At 40.1% G+C, this 24832-nt stretch overlaps 1 protein-coding gene across 1 annotated transcript in view; it reads right to left on the bottom strand.

Annotated features, from left to right (window-relative positions):
- Positions 1-24832, bottom strand: part of ANAPC7 (anaphase promoting complex subunit 7) — a 72623-nt gene that overhangs the window by 21471 nt on the left and 26320 nt on the right. Inside the window, exons 7-9 of the mRNA XM_053701731.1 lie at positions 9675-9792; positions 8591-8787; positions 7290-7514 (exon numbers count right to left, since the gene is read on the bottom strand). Coding sequence (XP_053557706.1) covers positions 7290-7514; positions 8591-8787; positions 9675-9792 — 540 coding nt within the window. The remainder of the gene's footprint in view (positions 1-7289; positions 7515-8590; positions 8788-9674; positions 9793-24832) is intronic.

The following is a 24832-nucleotide window of genomic DNA, read 5'->3' as shown; positions in this document are numbered from 1 at the left end:
GCTATAAATAAGGGAATTTGTTGGGAGATGAAACAGACACTCAGACATTGACCAAGCAAAATAAATCCACAAAAAAACAAATAGTGTAAATTGGGTAGGAGAAACTGATTTATCGATAACTATAAGAGTTTTTTTTCTTATTGAACCTTTATTTAAGGGACAGAAATTAGCAAAATTTTCTTTCATGATTCGGATAGAACATACAATTTTAAACAACTTTCCAATTTACTTCTATTATCACATATGCTTCATTATCTTGTTATCCTTTGCTGAAGGAACAGCATTGCACTACTGGCAACTAGCTGAACACAACTAGTTAGCCAATCACACGAGACAAATGTGTGCAGGCACCAATAAGCAGCTAGCTCCAACTAGTGTAGGATACATGCGTATTCTTTATCAACAAGGGATACCAAGAGAACGAAGCACATTTGAAAATAGAAGTGAATGTAAAAGTCTCTTAAAATGACATGCTTTATCTGAATCATACAAGTTTAATTTTGACTTTCCTATCCCTTTAAAGATAGATCTAATATTATAAAGTTAGAGTTAAACCTCTTTTACTGCTATAAAAAAATCTAAGTAAATCGTTTTAAGGGGCTGGTTCCAGGGGCTCTATAATCCTTCTCAAGTAACTACAAAAAAAACATAATTTATGCTTACCTGATAAATTTATTTCTCTTGTAGTGTATTCAGTCCACGGGTCATCCATTACTTATGGGATATATTCCCTTCCCAACAGGAAGCTGCAAGAGGATCACCCAAAGCAGAGCTGCTATATAGCTCCTCCCCTCACATGTCATATCCAGTCATTCGACCGAAACAAGACAAGAAAGGAGAAACCATAGGGTGCAGTGGTGACTGAAGTTTTAATTAAAATTTAGATCTGCCTTAAAAATGACAGGGCGGGCCGTGGACTGAATACACTACAAGAGAAATAAATTTATCAGGTAAGCATAAATTATGTTTTCTCTTGTTAAGTGTATTCAGTCCACGGGTCATCCATTACTTATGAGATACCAATACCAAAGCTAAAGTACACGGATGATGGGAGGGACAAGGCAGGAACTTAAACAGAAGGAACCACTGCCTGTAGAACCTTTCTCCCAAAAACAGCCTCCGAAGAAGCAAAAGTGTCAAATTTGTAAAATTTTGAAAAAGTGTGAAGCGAAGACCAAGTCGCAGCCTTGCAAATCTGTTCAACAGAGGCCTCATTCTTAAAGGCCCAGGTGGAAGCCACAGCTCTAGTGGAATGAGCTGTAATTCTTTCAGGGGGCTGCTGTCCAGCAGTCTCATAGGCAAAACGTATTATGCTACGAAGCCAAAAGGAGAGAGAGGTTGCCAAAGCTTTTTGACCTCTCCTCTGTCCAGAGTAAACGACAAACAGGGAAGAAGTTTGACGAAAATCTTTAGTTGCCTGTAAATAGAACTTCAGGGCACGGACTACGTCCAGATTATGCAAAAGTCGTTCTTTCTTTGAAGAAGGATTAGGACACAATGATGGAACAACAATCTCCTGATTGATATTCCTGTTAGAAACTACCTTAGGTAAAAACCCAGGTTTAGTACGCAGAACTACCTTGTCTGAATGGAAGATCAGATAAGGAGAATCACAATGTAAGGCAGATAACTCAGATACTCTTCGAGCCGAGGAAATAGCCATCAGAAACAGAACTTTCCAAGATAAAAGCTTAATATCAATGGAATGAAGGGGTTCAAACGGAACACCTTGAGGAACTTTAAGAACCAAGTTTAAGCTCCACGGGGGAGCAACAGTCTTAAACACAGGCTTAATCCTAGCCAAAGCCTGACAAAAAGCCTGGACGTCTGGAACTTCTGCCAGACGTTTGTGTAAAAGGACAGAGCAGAAATCTGTCCCTTTAACGAACTAGCAGATAAGCCCTTTTCGAAACCCTCTTGTAGAAAAGACAATATCCTAGGAATCCTAACCTTACTCCATGAGTAACTCTTGGATTCGCACCAATATAAAATATTTACGCCATATCTTATGGTAAATTTTTCTGGTAACAGGCTTCCGTGCCTGTATTAAGGTATCAATAACTGACTCCGAGAAGCCACGCTTTGATAGGATCAAGCGTTCAATCTCCATGCAGTCAGCTTCAGAGAAATTAGATTTGGATGGTTGAAAGGACCTTGTATTAGAAGGTCCTGCCTCAGAGGCAGAGACCATGGTGGACAGGACGACATGTCCACTAGGTCTGCATACCAGGTCCTGCGTGGCCACGCAGGCGCTATCAGAATCACCGATGCTCTCTCCTGTTTGATCTTGGCAATCAGTCGAGGCAGCAGCAGAAACGGTGGAAACACATAAGCCATGTTGAAAACCCAAGGGGCTGCTAGAGCATCTATCAGCGCCGCTCCCGGGTCCCTGGACCTGGATCCGTAACGAGGAAGCTTGGCGTTCTGGAGAGACGCCATGAGATCCAGTTCTGGTTCGCCCCAACGATGAACCAGCTGAAGGAACACCTCCGGATGAAGTTCCCACTCCCCCGGATGAAAAGTCTGGCGACTTAGAAAGTCCGCCTCCCAGTTCTCCACGCCTGGGATGTAAATCGCTGACAGGTGGCAAGAGTGAGACTCTGCCCAGCGAATTATCCTTGAGACTTCTAACATCGCTAGGGAACTCCTGGTTCCCCCTTGATGGTTGATGTAAGCCACAGTTGTGACGTTGTCCGACTGAAGTCTGATGAACCTCAGTGTTGCTAACTGAGGCCAAGCTAGAAGAGCATTGAATATTGCTCTTAACTCCAGAATATTTATTGGGAGGAGTTTCTCCTCCTGAGTCCACGATCCCTGAGACTTCAGGGAGTTCCAGAATGCGCCCCAACCTAGAAGGCTGGCATCTGTTGTTACAATCGTCCAATCTGGCCTGCGAAAGGTCATACCCTTTGACAGATGGACCCGAGAAAGCCACCAGAGAAGAGAATCTCTGGTCTCTTGGTCCAGATTTAGCAGAGGGGACAAATCTGAGTAATCCCCATTCCACTGACTTAGCATGCATAATTGCAGCGGTCTGAGATGCAGGCGCGCAAATGGCACTATGTCCATTGCCGCTACCATTAAGCCGATTACTTCCATGCACTGAGCCACTGACGGGCGTGGAATGGAATGAAGAACACGGCAAGCATTTAGAAGTTTTGATAACCTGGACTCCGTCAGGTAAATTCTCATCTCTACAGAATCTATAAGAGTCCCTAGGAAGGAGACTCTTGTGAGTGGTAATAAAGAACTCTTTTTCCACGTTCACCTTCCACCCATGCGACCTCAAAAATGCCAGAACTATCTCTGTATGGGACTTGGCAATTTGAAAACTTGACGCTTGTATCAGAATGTCGTCTAGATACGGAGCCACTGCTATGCCTCGCGGTCTTAGAACCGCCAGAAGTGAGCCCAGAACCTTTGTAAAAATTCTCGGGGCCGTAGCTAACCCGAAGGGAATAGCTACAAACTGGTAATGCCTGTCTAGAAAGGCAAATCTTAGGTACCGATAATGATCCTTGTGAATCGGTATGTGAAGGTAGGCATCCTTTAAGTCCACTGTGGTCATGTACTGACCCTCTTGGATCATGGGTAGGATGGTTCGAATAGTTTCCATTTTGAATGACGGAACTCTTAGGAATTTGTTTAAGATCTTTAAGTCCAAGATTGGTCTGAAGGTTCCCTCTTTCTTGGGAACTACAAACAGATTTGAGTAAAATCCTTGCCCTTGTTCCGTCCGCGGAACTGGGTGGATCACTCCCATTACTAGTAGGTCTTGTACACAGCGTAGAAATGCCTCTTTCTTTATTTGGTTTGCTGATAACCTTGAAAGATGAAATCTCCCTTGTGGAGGAGAAGGTTTGAAGTCCAAAAGATATCCCTGAGATATGATCTCCAACGCCCAGGGATCCTGGACATCTCTTGCCCACGCCTGGGCGAAGAGAGAAAGTCTGCCCCCCACTAGATCTGTTTCCGGATAGGGGGCCATCCCTTCATGCTGTCTTAGGGGCAGTAGTAGGTTTTCTGGCCTGCTTGCCCTTGTTCCAGGACTGGTTAGTTTTCCAGGCCTGTCTGTAACGAGCAACAGTTCCTTCCTGTTTTGGAGCGGAGGAAGTTGATGCTGCTCCTGCCTTGAAGTTTCGAAAGGCACGAAAATTAGACTGTTTGGCCTTTGATTTGGCCCTGTCCTGAGGAAGAGTATGACCCTTACCTCCAGTAATGTCAGCTATAATTTCTTTCAAGCCGGGCCCGAATAAGGTTTGCCCCTTGAAAGGAATATTAAGCAATTTAGATTTAGAAGTCACGTCAGCTGACCAGGATTTAAGCCATAGCGCTCTGCGCGCCTGGATGGCGAATCCGGAGTGCTTAGCCGTTAGTTTAGTTAAATGTACAATGGCATTAGAAACAAATGCATTAGCTAGCTTAAGTGCTTTAAGCTTGTCCATAATTTCATCCAATGGAGCTGTGTGAATGGCCTCTTCTAGAGACTCAAACCAGAATGCCGCAGCAGCAGTGACAGGCGCAATGCATGCAAGGGGCTGTAAGATAAAACCTTGTTGAACAAACATTTTCTTAAGGTAACCTTCTAATTTTTTATCCATTGGATCCGAAAAAGCACAACTATCCTCCACCGGGATAGTGGTATGCTTAGCTAAAGTAAAAACTGCTCCCTCCACCTTAGGGACCGTCTGCCATAGGTCCCGTGTAGTGGCGTCTATTGGAAACATTTTCCTAAATATAGGAGGTGGGGAAAAGGGCACACCGGGTCTATCCCACTCCTTGCTAATAATTTCTGTAAGCCTTTTAGGTATAGGAAAAACGTCAGTACACACTGGCACCGCATAGTATCTATCCAGCCTACATAATTTCTCTGGAATTGCAACTGTGTTACAGTCATTCAGAGCCGCTAAAACCTCCCCTAGCAATACACGGAGGTTCTCAAGCTTAAATTTAAAATTAGAGATCTCTGAATCCGGTTTCCCTGGATCAGATCCGTCACCCACAGAATGAAGCTCTCCGTCCTCATGTTCTGCAAACTGTGACGCAGTATCGGACATGGCTCTCACAGCACCAGCGCGCTCTGTCCTTATCCCAGAGCAATCGCGCTTGCCTCTTAATTCTGGCAATTTAGATAATACTTCTGTCAGGGTATTATTCATAATAGTAGCCATGTCTTGTAAAGTGATTTGTATGGGCGTCTCTGATGTACTTGGCGCCACCATATCACGCGCCTCCTGAGCGGGAGGCGAAGGTACTGACACGTGAGGAGAGTTAGTCGGCATAACTTCCCCCTCGTTGTCTGGTGATAATTCCTTTACAGATAAAGACTGACCTTTATTTTTTAAAGTGAAATCAATACATTTAGTACACATATTTCTATGGGGCTCCACACTGGCCTTCAAACATAGTGAACAAACAGATTCATCTGTGTCAGACATGTTTAAACAGACTAGCAATGAGACTAGCAAGCTTGGAAAACACTTTAAAATAAATTTACAAGCAATATAGAAAACGCTACTGCGCCTTTAAGAAGCACAAAAAACTGTCACAGTTGAAATAACAATGAACCAAATCAGTTATAGCAACCAAATTTTCACAGTAAATGTATTAAGTTAGCAGAGCATTGCACCCACTTGCAAATGGATGATTAACCCCTTAATACCCAAAACGGATAATCAAATAGAGAAAAAAACGTTTTTTAACACAGTCAACACACTGTCACAGGTCTGCTGTGACTGATTACCTCCCTCAAAAATTACTTTTGAAATCCCTTGAGCTCTCTAGAGACGTCCTGGGTCATGCAGGAAGAAGCAGGAAGACTGAGACTGAATTTTTACTGCGCAAAAAAGCGCTAAAATAGGCCCCTCCCACTCATTATTACAATAGTGGGAACCTCAGTTAACTGTTTCTATGCAGAAATATAAGTCAGCCATGTGGAAAATTCATGCCCCAATAAGATTTATCACCAATGTACTTCACAAAAAACGATTAAACATGCCAGCAAACGTTTTAAACATCCTTTTTTAAAGAGTATGTATCTCTATTGATAAGCCTGATACCAGTCCTTCTACTGCATTTAAAGGCTTATTACATTACTTCAGTATTAGTAGCATTTTCTTTAGTCAAATTCCATTCCTTAGAAAATTACTTTACTGCATATACATTAATCAGCCTGATACCAGTCGCTTTCACTGCATTTAAGGCTGTACTTACATTACATCGGTATCAGCAGTATTTTCTTAGACAATTCCATTCCTTAGAAAAATATTTTACTGCACATACCTTATTTGCAGGAGACCCTGCACGCTATTCCCTTTCTGAAGTTACCCCACTCCTCAGAATGTGCGAGAACAGCCAGTGGATCTTAGTTACTTCTGCTAAGATCATAGAAAACGCAGGCAGATTCTTCTTCCAAATACTGCCTGAGAAAAAAAAACAGCACACTCCAGTGCCATTTAAAATAAACTTTTGATTGAAGAAATAATTAAGTATAAAACACCACTCTCCTCTCACGACCTCCATCTATGTTGAGGGTTGCAAGAGAATGACTGGATATGACATGTGAGGGGAGGAGCTATATAGCAGCTCTGCTTTGGGTGATCCTCTTGCAACTTCCTGTTGGGAAGGGAATATATCCCATAAGTAATGGATGACCCGTGGACTGAATACACTTAACAAGAGAAATGATAATTTTCCTATATCAATTATTTTGGCTTTACATGTGTGTGGGGATTCAGAATTATTATTTATCATATTAAAGACAATTTCCTAGAATCATCTCATGCGTCATGTACAGTCACCATGAATGTGAGAGTCTCCATTAAAAGGAACATTAAGCACTTCTCTGGCTTTTGTGTAAAGCATGTACTTGTCCCTATTCGGCCTAGAGAGGCCAAAAAGCAAATTCTGTAACCTATGTTTCCTATAAAATGTTGTAAATTAACAGCTGGTTTAGGCAATTTACAGCATTTAGAAGAAAATCTAGGTTGCATAATGTGCTTTTTGGTCTCCCTATAGAGTGTGGAACAAAGCACAAAAGATTACAAACGTACAATGTTTCAAAAAGTCTATGAAGATTATACCTTATTAGTTAACTTATAACCAATGGATAATCTAAGAATAATGTGTACACCAGAAAACACAAAACATTGGCACTTAAACCTATATCATTTGACACACTATATGTATACCGATATCTACTATCCAGTTATAATAAGGTGACAAATTATTCTGGTCATCAAACAAATGATGCAAAAGAAAACTCAAAGAAAAAAATAAGCAGAACATACTGAGCAGATCAGCTTTCTTCACCACGGCTTTGATATAATCAGGTCTTTGTAGAAGGGCTTTGTCCAAGAGTGTTTTTGCCTTCTCTTGAGTGACGGGGTCTTCCAGACACACGGTTGCCAAAAGAGTTAGGGTCTGCGCATTGGCTCCTAGGGTTTTGTAAACACTGTTGGCCATCACCATAGCTTCCCGAACACTATTAGATGCCAAATAGCATTCAATGAGACCTGGAGAGCAGACAAAGGTTTCTCAGTACTCTTTATCTAGAAGCACAGATCATTCAATAATATGGGCACATTGACAGAGGCAACATTAGCTCTGGTCATTGAATTTGTCTAACAGCGCAAAGCAGCAAAATAAAGCAAATCAGAGCAGGCGAGATAAACAAGAAAGGTTCAAAACTATTGAAAAGGTAGTTAATAAGTTTACAATTTGAAACTAAAAGCCAATAAAGAGAAGGTACATACACTGATAAAAATAGGATGTGAGAACATCATCTTAATGTTATCTACAGCCATTTGCTGCAGGGTCCCTTGACATTATTAGTATTAATAAAACAAACACTGAAAAATATGTGTGATAACATTGTAAAATGTTTAATTAATTAAACATCAAGGGAGGAGGGGATCTCTACACTACAGAAACACTTGTATAACAATGTATATTAACTAGGTACCAACAGACTGCCAGTACCTAAGATGGAGACCACTGGGAGGGGTAGAGAGGTGTTTGGGAGGGATCAGTTAGGTAAGGGTAAGGGGGATCCTACACTGAAGAAAAGAAAAAATAAATAAAATTAAAAAAGCCCCTAAACTTAATACTACAGACTGTCTGCCAGTACCTAAGATGGTGGTGGCATGGAATATGATAAAATGGGCCTAGATCAATATCATGGGCTGTCTACTAAAACTATATGTAGCTTTTACAGCTAAAAAAAAAAAAAAACACAAGGCTCTATTTCTGTTTAAATTAAGTGATCGCAAAAATACTAAAATGTTCTGGTACTTTGGGCAAGTTTTTCTCTAAAACTCCTGGCCCTGAAGGGGTTAAGTCCTTATTGCTCACTGCCTAATAAGCAGAACTCCCACTGCTTTAATGGTGTACAGCAACACACACCTCTATAATAATAAAATTAAAAGATTTTACATTTTCCTTTTTATACAACAGAATCAGTTTCACAAAAGTTTTAAAAAGCCCTCTTCTGGATGCAAAAATGAAAAGATCACAAAGGCCGCACAGACCAGTAAATACAAAATGTTGTTACTGTGCACACAGTGCATCGCTGCCTCTTCTTTAGACCTACCTTCACAGCAGTCCAGTCGACATGGTGCCAGTCTGATTGCTTCACGAAAATGAATAATGGCTTCCTGAACCCGTCCCATGTTTCTCAGCGCTGCCCCTTTTAGAAGCAAGGCTTGGACACTATTGCTATTTAACTGGATAGCTTTGGCCCCCAAATAAAGGGCTCTGGAGTGTCTCTTGGTATAGAAACTATGACAGCTGGAACAGAGGAGGAGAATTACACTTCAAATATGAAATCTATTGCAAAACAAGAACAAATGGCCAGCCAATTACTACACAATAATGTCTCATATTTTATCAAGTGTCTAAACAAATTAAAACACAGTTAGGCAATACTTTTTTCTAACAAAATGCATGTCTGACATGTAAACAAAACATTGTCTTTGTAATTAATCAAAAAGATTCCTTCTGACATTAGCAGTCACTTTTTCAGTAGCTTTGCGTAAAACTTAGTATCAGTAGTATTGGAAAGGAAAGCTAAAGTATAATCTTATTTGTATTAACTACAAGATATGTGGTTATTATACATATTCTATGACAGTGAGTTTAAGGTATCATTAAAAACTAAATAAATCATTGCTGGGTTGCTTGAAAGATGTATTCAGATCCACGATTACCCTGACAATTTGTACAGGTATTTTTTAAAAAGGATATTAGTTGTTTAAATATTGAAAACATAAGGGTAAAGTTAAAGTCCATAAAGCAGTGGGTGCCGCCATATTGTAACTTAGGTGACCTTTTCTGCTGAATCCAATTAGAAATGTGCAACCAATTACTTCAAAGTTTAGGAAATGAGAACAAAATAAATAATGAAAGGTATAATGTAAAGTTGTTTTACTGTACTTAACTTAACATTCTATATTATAATCTCAAGGTGTTTAATGTCCTATTAATGAATACAGTTCAATACAGAATGGCCATATAAAGTCACATGAGATTTATGCAATCACTGTTCACATCTCAAAAAGTGTTTTTTTATTTTTTTATTAAATAAGCTGAATAAGTACTCCAGGCTTCATCTATTGTGCTCTTCCTATAACATGTGAGCTAGAGGGCTTCAGATGACATGAATATATATCACATACCCAGAGACAACCCAGGGTTCTGCATGCTGGTCAGATATATTAAATAAGCGACAGCCGAGATTTTCCACATCCTCAAGACGTCCTTCCCTTGCCAGTAAGTACCCATAAATATCCATTCCTGGATAACGAGGAGAGAGGATTACAGTATTTTTTTGCATCTTGAAATCACACCATCTCATTTAACATGTGAATGTTAAAGAGAAAAAAAGAACATGGGAAACTTAAAAAAATAAGCAAATGATTAAAAAAAAAACAGTCCCCATAGAACGCAATGTAAAGGCACTTTTCAGTACAGTTTTTTGTTTTTTTCTAACAACCCAGACACACTCACTTTAAACACTTAAAGGGACAGTCTAGACCAGAATTTTTATTGTTTAAAAAGATAGAAAATCCCTTTATTACCCATTCCCTAGTTTTGCATAACCAACAGTTATATTAATATATATTCACCTCTGTAATTACCTTGCATCTAATCCTCTGCAGACTGCCCCCTTATCTCAGTGCTTTTGAGAGACATGCAGTTTAGCCAATCAGTGCAGACTCCTAAATAACTACATGGGAGTGGGCACAATGTTATCTATATGACATATATGAACTAGTACTGTCTGACTGTGAAAAACTTTCCAAAATGTTCTGAGCTAAGAGGCGGTTTTAAATGGTTTAGAAATCAGTTTGACCCTACCTAGGTTTAGCTTTTCAAAAATACTACCAAGAGAACTAAGCAAATTTGATAAAAGTAAATTGGAAAGTTGTTTAAAATTGCATGTCATATTTGAATCATGAAAGTTTAGTTTTGACTAGACTGTCCCTTTAAAAACTGCTTCATGCAGTCTTAAAAAAAATAAAAAATAAAGATGCTATAATTTTATTTAAACAAAAAGGGACCTCACACTTCATTCTGGGGGCAATTGGGGGACATTTATAATTTTATAACTGCTAATTGCTCCCGTGAGCCACTTTTAATGGTTGGTTTATTCATTGTGCGCCCGTAATCAAGAAAATCAGCCCGTTTACAAGTGTGCAATAAATTAGCGCTCCACTTGTAATCTAACCCATAGTGACCTATGATAAGCAATCCCTACATTAGAATGCGTCATTGTTGCATTCAACTGTCCCTTTAAATATAACTAGGGAATGGATAGCGATACATGAAACTCAGCATTAAACATTATTGGTTCATATAGATCATGCAATTTTAAGAAACTTTTCAGTTTACTCCTGTTATAACAGTTACTTTGTTTTTTGGTATCCTTTGTTGAAATGCATACCTATATAGAATCAGGAGTATCAAAGAACTTGGAGCTAGCTGGGGACTGGGTTGCTACACACATACGCCTCTTGTCATAGGCTCATCAGTTGTGTTCAGTTAGATTCCAGTAGTGAATTCCTGATCTAAAGCTGCCTTTAAACCCTGCAAAGGGGTTAAACTGATATGTAAATGCAAGAAAAAGTGCAATAAAAAAAATGCTTTAACACCTTAGCACATTTTCTTTTTGCACTTTTAAGTCACTTTAAAAAAGGGGCATGAAACCCAAATATTTTCTTTCATGGTTAGAATTTTAAACAACTTTCCAATTTACATATATTATCAAATTGGTTTCATTCTCTTGGTATCCTTTGTTGAAGGAGCAGCAGTGTACTACTGGGAGCTAATTGTACACATCAGGTTACCCAATGACAAGAGGCATATATAGGCAGCCACCAATCAGCAGCTAGCTTCCAGTAATGAATTGCTGCCCCTGAGCCAACCTAGGTATGCTTTTCAACAAGGGATAGCAAGAGAATTAAGGACATTATATAATAGATGCAAACTGTAAAGCTGTTTACAATTACATGCTGTAATGCTGTATTTAAACCATTAAACTTTCATTTTAACTTCACCATGCCTTTAATTGGAAAATTGTACAAAAAAGTAAAAAAAAAAAAAAAATCTGTTTGTGGCATGAACCTGTACAACATGGCCTTGATATTGGAAGCTACCAGTGGTCAGTCAGTTCCTTATATAAAAAATAAATACAAACATACAAATTGCTGCAACTCATATAGCTATAAAACAGAAAAAGGAACAATAATATTAAAGCTCTTAAACAATTTGGGGACACAACAGCTATTGTATATTTAACAAAGAAACAAAAACAAAAAGCCTTAGCTGCTGTGTCATATTGGTAATAAGGTTATCAGTTTTCTCTCTAATTATTACCTCACCCAGTCTAAATAAGCTATACTGATTAATAAGGTTCCTGACCCCCCCCCCCCCCCTTGGCATATACTACTGCACAGGGACTTCCTCGTGCAATGCAACCACCACCCCTCGCTTCTTACACTCACATGGAGCCAAGAGTTGTTTTTTTTACTTTGCAAAATGCAAACTACTACAATCAAATTATTACTTAAAGGGGCATTCCAGTCTAAACTTAAATGCACATAGATGAATTACATCTTTGTATAGAAACATATTTGCAATATACAGGTTTTGGCAAAAATGCTTCTAGTAAAAGTTATCACTGTTTTAGTGTTAATATTTTTCTCTGCACAAGCATGTAGAGCCTAGCTGGATATTCTAAGTGCACCAGCATTTTGAATACTGCAGCTGTTCAGAGTGCCAGTGAGACTTGTATCATGTCAGCAATTAACAAGTTAAGTTATTAGCAGATGATACAAGAACCTTAGGCTCTCTGAGCAAGTGATGTGTTTAAAATGCTGGTGCACGGTGCATACTTAAATACACTTTGGAAACAATTATAGCTTTTATTAAAAGCTTTTTTGCTAATGTGGATTCCAGTTTTGGCTGGAATGTCCCTTTAACCAGCATCTTTGATTGGTAATCAGACATTTTAAGTGTTTTGTCCTAGAACACCTAAATATAGGATTCTAAGTCTAGGTTTCTCAATAAAATGTAGTACTTGGAAATGAGAAATAATAATCAAAATGTTTGGCACAGCACCAGTTTGCCTTGCATGCAGAAAGGAGTAGAAATAAGCAAAGACAACAACATCTAGGTCACTTTAAAATTTGATTTCACAAAAGATCGACTGAAAGGGATTTAGGCAGAGCATTCAAAACAAAAACAAGCAGCAACCTTCCAATTTACTTCTATTATCACATTGAATATGTTCTCTTGGCATATTTTGTTAAAGAGCATACCTTGGTAGGTGTCTGGAGAACTATATAACAACAAGTTTGCAAGAATACTTTTAAAGCAATAGTTTACTATAAACTTGGTTTCCCCTTAATGTGTGTTCAATTACTTGTTTTACAAGTTGTAGAGTTTAAAATGTATGGGAAACTGTTTCTTTAAGGTTTCTTTTTGTATATTAAATAGCGGTGTCTGCTAAATATAATGTGTTGGGCTTGTAGGGAAAACCAAATTCTATATTATCTGTCTAATTATTTACACAAAGTCTTTCTTAAAATTTAATAACAGATTACTCAACAGTCAATACTTAGAAAGAACAATGGAAAACATAATTTATGCTTACATGAAACATTTATTTATTTCCGGATATGGCGAGTCCACGGAATCATCAATTACTAGTGGGAATATCACTCCTGGCCAGCAGGAGGCGGCAAAGAGCACCACAGCAAAGCTGCTATATATGTCACTTCCCTTACCCATAATCCCCAGTCATTCGACCAAAGGAAAAATGGAAAAAAGATAACACAAAAGTGTAGAGGTGCCTGAGGTTTTAGAAAAAATAACGGTCTTAAATAAAGGGTGGCCCGTGGACTCACCATATCCGGAAAGAAATACATTTTATCAGGTAAGCATAAATTATGCTTTCTTTTCTAAGATATAGTGAGTCCACGGAATCGTCAATTACTAGTGGGAATCAATACCCAAGCTAGAGGACAAAGATGATAAGGGAGGGACAAGACAGGTAGACCTAAACAGAAGGCACCACCGCTTGAAGAACCCTTCTTCCAAAAGAAGCCTCAGCTGAGGCAAAAGTATAAAATTTATAAAACTTAGAAAAAGTATGCAAAGAGGACCAAGTTGCAGCCTTGCAAATCTGTTCCACAGAAGCTTAATTTTTAAATGCCCAGGAAGAAGAAACAGCCCTCGTGGAATGATCAGTGATTCTCTCAGGAGGTTGCTGTCCAGCAGTCTCATAGGCCAAACAAATAATACTCCTTAGCCAAAGAGAAGTAGCCGTAGCTTTCACTTCCTAGAAAAACAAACAAACAGCAGAAGACTGATGAAAGTCCTTAGTTGCCTGAAAATAGAACTTCAATGCATGCACAACATCTAGGTTGTACAATAAACACTCCTTAGGAGAAGAAGGATTAGGACACAAAGAAGGAACCACAATCTGATTAATATTCTTGGTTGAAACAACCTCAGGTAGGAAACCTAACTTAGTACATAGAACCACCTTATCAGAATGAAAAATAAGATAAGGAAAATCAAACTGCAGAGCTGAGAGTTCCGAAACTCTCAGAGCAGAAGAAATAGCAACAAGAAACAAAACCTTCCAAGATAACATCTTAATATCTAAGGAATACATAGGTTCAAACGGAGCCCACTGTAAAACTAAGAACAAGGTTAAGACTCCAGGGAGGAGTAACAGGTTTAAACACAGGCCTGATAAAAAGATTGCTTGTCTGGCACATCCACCAAACACTTATGCAACAAAATAGACAACACAGAAATCTGACCTATCAGAGTACTAGCTGACAAACCCTTCTCCAGACCCTCCTGAAGAAAAGACAAAATCCTAGGAATCCTGACTCTACTCCAAGAGTAGCCTCTAGATTCACACCAATACAGATATTTACGCCATATCTTATAGTAAATTGTTCTTGTCACAGGCTTACGAGCCTGAATCATGGTCTCAATAAATGACTCTGAAAACCCACGCTTAGATAAAATCAAGCGTTCAATCTCCAAGCAGTCAATTTCAGAGAAACTAGATTTGAAGAAAAAGGACCCTGAAGTAGAAGGTCCATCCTCAGAGGGAGTTTCCATGGAGGTAGAGACGACATTTCCACTAGATCTGCATACCAGATCCTGCGAGGCCATGCCGGCGCTATGAGAATCACCGATGCCCTCTCCTGCTTGATCTGAGCAATGACTCTTGGCAGGAGAGCGAACGGAGGAAATATGTATGCTAGACTGAAGTTCCAAGGAACTGCCAGAGCATCTATCAAGAAAGTCTGTGGATCCCTTGACCTCGAGCCGTACCTCAGAAGCTTGGCATTCTGCCAAGAAGCCATGAGATCCAGTTCTGGCTGCCCCCAATTGAGGATTAAACTGGAAAATACTTCCGGATGGAGTTCCCACTCCCCCGGATGAAAGGTCTTATGGCTCAGAAAATCCGCCTCCCAATTGTCCATTCCTGGGATGTAGATTGCAGAAAGACAACAGTTGTGAGATTCCGCCCACTGGATTATCCGGGCCACCTCTGTCATGGCCAAGGAACTCTGAGTTCCCCCCTGGTGGTTGATGTACGGCACGGATGTTATGTTGTCCGACTGGAACTGGATAAACCGGGCTATGGCTAACTGAGGCCAGGCCAGTAGAGCATTGAAAAAAATCGCTCTCAACTCTAGAATGTTTATAGGGAGAACTGACTCCTCCCGAGTCCAGAGACCCTGAGTCTTCAACGACCCCCAAACTGCTCCCCAACCTAGAAGGCTGGCCATCCATGGTCACGATCACCCAGAAGGTCTGTGAAAGCAAGTTCCCTGGGAGAGGTGTTCCTGAGACAACCACCACAGAAGAGAGTCCTTTGTCGTCTGATCCAGAACTATTTGCAGAGACAGATCCGCATAGTCCCCGTTCCATTGTCTTAACATGCATAACTGCAGAGGTCTGAGATGGAACCGAGCAAACAGAATGATGTCCATGGAAGCTACCATCAGACCAATAACCTCCATACATAAAGCCACTGACGGCCGAAGGGAAGACTGAAGGACAAGACAGGAGTCGAAGATCTTTGTTTTTCTGACCTCCGTCAGAAATATCTTCATTAATAGGGAGTCCATTATGGTCCCCAAAAACACTACTCTTGTGGCTGGAATCAGGGAACTTTTTCCCAGATTCACCTTCCAACCGTGGGAACGAAGGAAAGACAAGATCTCCGTATAAGAGTTTGCTTGTTGAAAAGACGGCGCCTGAACCAGAATGTCATCCAGATAAGTCGCTACTGCAATGCCCTGAGACCGGATAACTGCCAAAAGAGCCCCCAGGACCTTTAAGAAAATTCTGGGCGCTGTGGCAAGACCGAATGGAAGAGCCACAAACTGAAAATGATTGTCTAAGAAAGTGAACCTTAGAAACTTGTGAAGATCCCTGTGAATAGGAACATGAAGGTACGCATCCTTTAAGTCCATGGTTGTCAAACTGACCCTCTTGGATCAAGGGAAGAATGGAACGTATAGTTTCCATCTTGAAGGAAGGTACTCTGAGGAACTTGTTTAGACATTTTAGGTCTTAAATAGGTCTGAAAGTTCCCTTTTTTTTGGGAACCACAAACAGATTTGAATAAAAACCCAGACCCTGTTCCTGCGGAGGAACAGGAACTATAACTCCCACAGCAGAAAGGTCCTTGATACAATTTAAGAACGCCTTTCTCTTTATCTGGTCTACAGATAATCTTGAGAGAAGAAACCTGCCTCTGGGAGGAAAAGTCTTGAATTCTATCTTGTACCCAGAGATACAATTTCCACTGCCCACAGGTCTGGGACATCTCGTATTCAAGCCTGAACAAATTGAGAAAGCCTGCCCCCTACCGGATCCATTCCTGGATCGGGGGCCGACCCTTCATGCTGACTTGGAGTCAGCCGCAGGCTTCTTAGACTGTTTCCCCTTGTTCCAAGACTGACCAGACTTCCAGGAAGACTTGGATAGTTCCTGCTTGGAAGAGGAAGCGGAGGGTTTACCTCCAAAGTTACGAAAGGATCTAAAATTACTCTGACGTCCTCTCTGCCAATTCTTTCAATCCTGAGGAAGAAAAGATCCCTATCCTCCTGTGAGGCCCAAACAAGGTCTTACCCTTATAGGGAATAGCTAATAACTTAGATTTAGAAGAAACATCTGCAGACCAGGATTTTAACCAAAGGGCTCTGCGAGCTAGAACTGCAAAACCAAATATTTTTGCTCTCAGTTTAATGACCTATAAGGACGCATCCGTAATAAAATAATTGGCCAATTTAAGAGCCTTAATCCTGTCATGGATTTCCTCAAGAGGAGTATCTGTCTGAATATAATCAGACAAGGCATCAAACCAGTAAGCTGCAGCACTGGTAAAAGTAGCAATACACATCGCTGGCTGCCACGGAAGACCTTGGTGAACATTTACTTTAATAATGCCTCCAATTTATTATCCATTGGATCCTTAAAAGAACAACTATCCTCTATGGGAATAGTGGTCCTTTTAGCCAAAATGTAAATAGCTCCTTCCACTTTAGGATCCGTATGCCACGATTCCTTAACAGAGTCAGCTATAGGAAACATCTTATTAAAAATAGGAGATGGAGAAAAAGGAATACCAGGTCTCTCCCATTCTCGTGCAATAATCTCAGAAGCACGATCAGGAACAGGAATACCTCCACCGCCGCAGAGGGAGCATCAAAATACTTGTTCAACTTACTAGACTTCTTAGGGTTAACAACAATAGTAGTATCGGAGTCATCTAAGGTAGTCAAAACCTCCTTAAGTAACAAGCGGAGGTGTTCCAGCTTAAATCTGAATGACACAACTTCAGCATAAGGAATTATACTGCCTGTCCGAAATTCCCCCCCTCAGATGCACCCGAAAGATTTTCATCCTCAGACTTCTGAGAGGAAAAACTATGATTAGCCACCTCAGGATCAGAAACCTTACCTACTGTTTCTACCAAAACTTCACCTCCTCCTTGCACCGCAGGCAAAGAGAATGACTGGGGATTATGAGTAAGGGAAGTGACATATATAGCAGCTTTGCTGTGGTGCTCTTTGCCTCCTCCTGCTGGCCACCATATCTTAGGAAATGAACATTGCAGTACCTCTCTGTCATTGCCCCCACTAGGAGCAATATTATTGATTACATAGTTTTCTTGTAACCAGTATTTAAACACCTTAAGGACCAGCAACAGTCTTTCTATGGGGCTATTTACAGTGGCCAGCTGGAGAGAGGGAGGATACAAGGTACGGCGTGGTCATTAAGGGGTTAAGAACACAAATATTAAGTAGGTGGAAATACAACAGGCAAAATGAGATATTTTAAATTACAAAATAAAAGTAAATGAGCTATTTGTAAATTATTTAATACACTCCAGTAGGTAAAATGCATTAATCAGAACACATTAAAGGGGAAAAAACATTTTAGTAAACTGTCCCTTTAAACCACAAAATGTTTACCCATGCCTAATAATAGTTGCTCCTCTGTATTTTTTTTTTCCTACAATATTCTTTTACTGGGGTTCAGAAAAACTAAATTTCTTGGTGCATAATCAAAATCTCATTAAAACATTATACAGTTGAAAAATGCATTTGACATTGTTAAAGGGATAGTCTAGTCTAAAATAAACCTTCATGATTCAGATAGAGCAGGCAATTTTAAGCAACTTTCTTATTTACTCCTATTATCAATTTTTTTTTTGTTCTCTTGGTATCTTTATTTGAATGTAAGCTTAGGAGCCGGCCCATTTTTGGTTCAGCACCTGCTGATTGGTCGCTACATTTAGACACCAATCAGAAAAAGTGCTACCCAGGTGCTGAACCAAAAATGGGACGGCTCCTATGCTTACATTCTTGCTTTTTCAAATAAAGATACCAAGAGAACGAAGAAAAATTGATCATGTGTAAATTAGAAACTTGCTTAAAATTGCATGCTCTGTCTGAATCATGAAAGTTTAATTTTGAATAGTAACAAAATTAAGTAGAATTATTCACCTTTAATGAGATATGGGTCCAACATCTGAGCCTGCTCAAATTTTAAGATGGCATTTTTATTATCACCAATTCGGAAGTACAAATCTGCCAAACTTCCCAAAAGATCCACATTGTCTCGCAATGAATTACATCTTTGTATAGAAACATATTTGCAATATACAGGTTTTGGCAAAAATGCTTCTAGTAAAAGTTATCACTGTTTTAGTGTTAATATTTTTCTCTGCACAAGCATGTAGAGCCTAGCTGGATATTCTAAGTGCACCAGCATTTTGAATACTGCAGCTGTTCAGAGTGCCAGTGAGACTTGTATCATGTCAGCAATTAACAAGTTAAGTTATTAGCAGATGATACAAGAACCTTAGGCTCTCTGAGCAAGTGATGTGTTTAAAATGCTGGTGCACGGTGCATACTTAAATACACTTTGGAAACAATTATAGCTTTTATTAAAAGCTTTTTTGCTAATGTGGATTCCAGTTTTGGCTGGAATGTCCCTTTAACCAGCATCTTTGATTGGTAATCAGACATTTTAAGTGTTTTGTCCTAGAACACCTAAATATAGGATTCTAAGTCTAGGTTTCTCAATAAAATGTAGTACTTGGAAATGAGAAATAATAATCAAAATGTTTGGCACAGCACCAGTTTGCCTTGCATGCAGAAAGGAGTAGAAATAAGCAAAGACAACAACATCTAGGTCACTTTAAAATTTGATTTCACAAAAGATCGACTGAAAGGGATTTAGGCAGAGCATTCAAAACAAAAACAAGCAGCAACCTTCCAATTTACTTCTATTATCACATTGAATATGTTCTCTTGGCATATTTTGTTAAAGAGCATACCTTGGTAGGTGTCTGGAGAACTATATAACAACAAGTTTGCAAGAATACTTTTAAAGCAATAGTTTACTATAAACTTGGTTTCCCCTTAATGTGTGTTCAATTACTTGTTTTACAAGTTGTAGAGTTTAAAATGTATGGGAAACTGTTTCTTTAAGGTTTCTTTTTGTATATTAAATAGCGGTGTCTGCTAAATATAATGTGTTGGGCTTGTAGGGAAAACCAAATTCTATATTATCTGTCTAATTATTTACACAAAGTCTTTCTTAAAATTTAATAACAGATTACTCAACAGTCAATACTTAGAAAGAACAATGGAAAACATAATTTATGCTTACATGAAACATTTATTTATTTCCGGATATGGCGAGTCCACGGAATCATCAATTACTAGTGGGAATATCACTCCTGGCCAGCAGGAGGCGGCAAAGAGCACCACAGCAAAGCTGCTATATATGTCACTTCCCTTACCCATAATCCCCAGTCATTCGACCAAAGGAAAAATGGAAAAAAGATAACACAAAAGTGTAGAGGTGCCTGAGGTTTTAGAAAAAATAACGGTCTTAAATAAAGGGTGGCCCGTGGACTCACCATATCCGGAAAGAAATACATTTTATCAGGTAAGCATAAATTATGCTTTCTTTTCTAAGATATAGTGAGTCCACGGAATCGTCAATTACTAGTGGGAATCAATACCCAAGCTAGAGGACAAAGATGATAAGGGAGGGACAAGACAGGTAGACCTAAACAGAAGGCACCACCGCTTGAAGAACCCTTCTTCCAAAAGAAGCCTCAGCTGAGGCAAAAGTATAAAATTTATAAAACTTAGAAAAAGTATGCAAAGAGGACCAAGTTGCAGCCTTGCAAATCTGTTCCACAGAAGCTTAATTTTTAAATGCCCAGGAAGAAGAAACAGCCCTCGTGGAATGATCAGTGATTCTCTCAGGAGGTTGCTGTCCAGCAGTCTCATAGGCCAAACAAATAATACTCCTTAGCCAAAGAGAAGTAGCCGTAGCTTTCACTTCCCAGAAAAACAAACAAACAGCAGAAGACTGATGAAAGTCCTTAGTTGCCTGAAAATAGAACTTCAATGCATGCACAACATCTAGGTTGTACAATAAACACTCCTTAGGAGAAGAAGGATTAGGACACAAAGAAGGAACCACAATCTGATTAATATTCTTGGTTGAAACAACCTCAGGTAGGAAACCTAACTTAGTACATAGAACCACCTTATCAGAATGAAAAATAAGATAAGGAAAATCAAACTGCAGAGCTGAGAGTTCCGAAACTCTCAGAGCAGAAGAAATAGCAACAAGAAACAAAACCTTCCAAGATAACATCTTAATATCTAAGGAATGCATAGGTTCAAACGGAGCCCACTGTAAAACTAAGAACAAGGTTAAGACTCCAGGGAGGAGTAACAGGTTTAAACACAGGCCTGATAAAAAGATTGCTTGTCTGGCACATCCACCAAACACTTATGCAACAAAATAGACAACACAGAAATCTGACCTATCAGAGTACTAGCTGACAAACCCTTCTCCAGACCCTCCTGAAGAAAAGACAAAATCCTAGGAATCCTGACTCTACTCCAAGAGTAGCCTCTAGATTCACACCAATACAGATATTTACGCCATATCTTATAGTAAATTGTTCTTGTCACAGGCTTACGAGCCTGAATCATGGTCTCAATAAATGACTCTGAAAACCCACGCTTAGATAAAATCAAGCGTTCAATCTCCAAGCAGTCAATTTCAGAGAAACTAGATTTGAAGAAAAAGGACCCTGAAGTAGAAGGTCCATCCTCAGAGGGAGTTTCCATGGAGGTAGAGACGACATTTCCACTAGATCTGCATACCAGATCCTGCGAGGCCATGCCGGCGCTATGAGAATCACCGATGCCCTCTCCTGCTTGATCTGAGCAATGACTCTTGGCAGGAGAGCGAACGGAGGAAATATGTATGCTAGACTGAAGTTCCAAGGAACTGCCAGAGCATCTATCAAGAAAGTCTGTGGATCCCTTGACCTCGAGCCGTACCTCAGAAGCTTGGCATTCTGCCAAGAAGCCATGAGATCCAGTTCTGGCTGCCCCCAATTGAGGATTAAACTGGAAAATACTTCCGGATGGAGTTCCCACTCCCCCGGATGAAAGGTCTTATGGCTCAGAAAATCCGCCTCCCAATTGTCCATTCCTGGGATGTAGATTGCAGAAAGACAACAGTTGTGAGATTCCGCCCACTGGATTATCCGGGCCACCTCTGTCATGGCCAAGGAACTCTGAGTTCCCCCCTGGTGGTTGATGTACGGCACGGATGTTATGTTGTCCGACTGGAACTGGATAAACCGGGCTATGGCTAACTGAGGCCAGGCCAGTAGAGCATTGAAAAAAATCGCTCTCAACTCTAGAATGTTTATAGGGAGAACTGACTCCTCCCGAGTCCAGAGACCCTGAGTCTTCAACGACCCCCAAACTGCTCCCCAACCTAGAAGGCTGGCCATCCATGGTCACGATCACCCAGAAGGTCTGTGAAAGCAAGTTCCCTGGGAGAGGTGTTCCTGAGACAACCACCACAGAAGAGAGTCCTTTGTCGTCTGATCCAGAACTATTTGCAGAGACAGATCCGCATAGTCCCCGTTCCATTGTCTTAACATGCATAACTGCAGAGGTCTGAGATGGAACCGAGCAAACAGAATGATGTCCATGGAAGCTACCATCAGACCAATAACCTCCATACATAAAGCCACTGACGGCCGAAGGGAAGACTGAAGGACAAGACAGGAGTCGAAGATCTTTGTTTTTCTGACCTCCGTCAGAAATATCTTCATTAATAGGGAGTCCATTATGGTCCCCAAAAACACTACTCTTGTGGCTGGAATCAGGGAACTTTTTCCCAGATTCACCTTCCAACCGTGGGAACGAAGGAAAGACAAGATCTCCGTATAAGAGTTTGCTTGTTGAAAAGACGGCGCCTGAACCAGAATGTCATCCAGATAAGTCGCTACTGCAATGCCCTGAGACCGGATAACTGCCAAAAGAGCCCCCAGGACCTTTAAGAAAATTCTGGGCGCTGTGGCAAGACCGAATGGAAGAGCCACAAACTGAAAATGATTGTCTAAGAAAGTGAACCTTAGAAACTTGTGAAGATCCCTGTGAATAGGAACATGAAGGTACGCATCCTTTAAGTCCATGGTTGTCAAACTGACCCTCTTGGATCAAGGGAAGAATGGAACGTATAGTTTCCATCTTGAAGGAAGGTACTCTGAGGAACTTGTTTAGACATTTTAGGTCTTAAATAGGTCTGAAAGTTCCCTTTTTTTTGGGAACCACAAACAGATTTGAATAAAAACCCAGACCCTGTTCCTGCGGAGGAACAGGAACTATAACTCCCACAGCAGAAAGGTCCTTGATACAATTTAAGAACGCCTTTCTCTTTATCTGGTCTACAGATAATCTTGAGAGAAGAAACCTGCCTCTGGGAGGAAAAGTCTTGAATTCTATCTTGTACCCAGAGATACAATTTCCACGGCCCACAGGTCTGGGACATCTCGTATTCAAGCCTGAACAAATTGAGAAAGCCTGCCCCCTACCGGATCCATTCCTGGATCGGGGGCCGACCCTTCATGCTGACTTGGAGTCAGCCGCAGGCTTCTTAGACTGTTTCCCCTTGTTCCAAGACTGACCAGACTTCCAGGAAGACTTGGATAGTTCCTGCTTGGAAGAGGAAGCGGAGGGTTTACCTCCAAAGTTACGAAAGGATCTAAAATTACTCTGACGTCCTCTCTGCCAATTCTTTCAATCCTGAGGAAGAAAAGATCCCTATCCTCCTGTGAGGCCCAAACAAGGTCTTACCCTTATAGGGAATAGCTAATAACTTAGATTTAGAAGAAACATCTGCAGACCAGGATTTTAACCAAAGGGCTCTGCGAGCTAGAACTGCAAAACCAAATATTTTTGCTCTCAGTTTAATGACCTATAAGGACGCATCCGTAATAAAATAATTGGCCAATTTAAGAGCCTTAATCCTGTCATGGATTTCCTCAAGAGGAGTATCTGTCTGAATATAATCAGACAAGGCATCAAACCAGTAAGCTGCAGCACTGGTAAAAGTAGCAATACACATCGCTGGCTGCCACGGAAGACCTTGGTGAACATTTACTTTAATAATGCCTCCAATTTATTATCCATTGGATCCTTAAAAGAACAACTATCCTCTATGGGAATAGTGGTCCTTTTAGCCAAAATGTAAATAGCTCCTTCCACTTTAGGATCCGTATGCCACGATTCCTTAACAGAGTCAGCTATAGGAAACATCTTATTAAAAATAGGAGATGGAGAAAAAGGAATACCAGGTCTCTCCCATTCTCGTGCAATAATCTCAGAAGCACGATCAGGAACAGGAATACCTCCACCGCCGCAGAGGGAGCATCAAAATACTTGTTCAACTTACTAGACTTCTTAGGGTTAACAACAATAGTAGTATCGGAGTCATCTAAGGTAGTCAAAACCTCCTTAAGTAACAAGCGGAGGTGTTCCAGCTTAAATCTGAATGACACAACTTCAGCATAAGGAATTATACTGCCTGTCCGAAATTTCCCCCCTCAGATGCACCCGAAAGATTTTCATCCTCAGACTTCTGAGAGGAAAAACTATGATTAGCCACCTCAGGATCAGAAACCTTACCTACTGTTTCTACCAAAACATCACCTCCTCCTTGCACCGCAGGCAAAGAGAATGACTGGGGATTATGAGTAAGGGAAGTGACATATATAGCAGCTTTGCTGTGGTGCTCTTTGCCTCCTCCTGCTGGCCACCATATCTTAGGAAATGAACATTGCAGTACCTCTCTGTCATTGCCCCCACTAGGAGCAATATTATTGATTACATAGTTTTCTTGTAACCAGTATTTAAACACCTTAAGGACCAGCAACAGTCTTTCTATGGGGCTATTTACAGTGGCCAGCTGGAGAGAGGGAGGATACAAGGTACGGCGTGGTCATTAAGGGGTTAAGAACACAAATATTAAGTAGGTGGAAATACAACAGGCAAAATGAGATATTTTAAATTACAAAATAAAAGTAAATTAGCTATTTGTAAATTATTTAATACACTCCAGTAGGTAAAATGCATTAATCAGAACACATTAAAGGGGAAAAAACATTTTAGTAAACTGTCCCTTTAAACCACAAAATGTTTACCCATGCCTAATAATAGTTGCTCCTCTGTATTTTTTTTTTCCTACAATATTCTTTTACTGGGGTTCAGAAAAACTAAATTTCTTGGTGCATAATCAAAATCTCATTAAAACATTATACAGTTGAAAAATGCATTTGACATTGTTAAAGGGATAGTCTAGTCTAAAATAAACCTTCATGATTCAGATAGAGCAGGCAATTTTAAGCAACTTTCTTATTTACTCCTATTATCAATTTTTTTTTTGTTCTCTTGGT

The sequence above is a fragment of the Bombina bombina genome, chromosome 2 (genome assembly GCF_027579735.1).
Source record: "Bombina bombina isolate aBomBom1 chromosome 2, aBomBom1.pri, whole genome shotgun sequence".
NCBI lineage: Eukaryota > Metazoa > Chordata > Amphibia > Anura > Bombinatoridae > Bombina > Bombina bombina.
The sequence above is the reverse complement of the archived record's forward strand: the minus strand, read 5'-3'. Positions and strand labels throughout refer to the sequence as shown.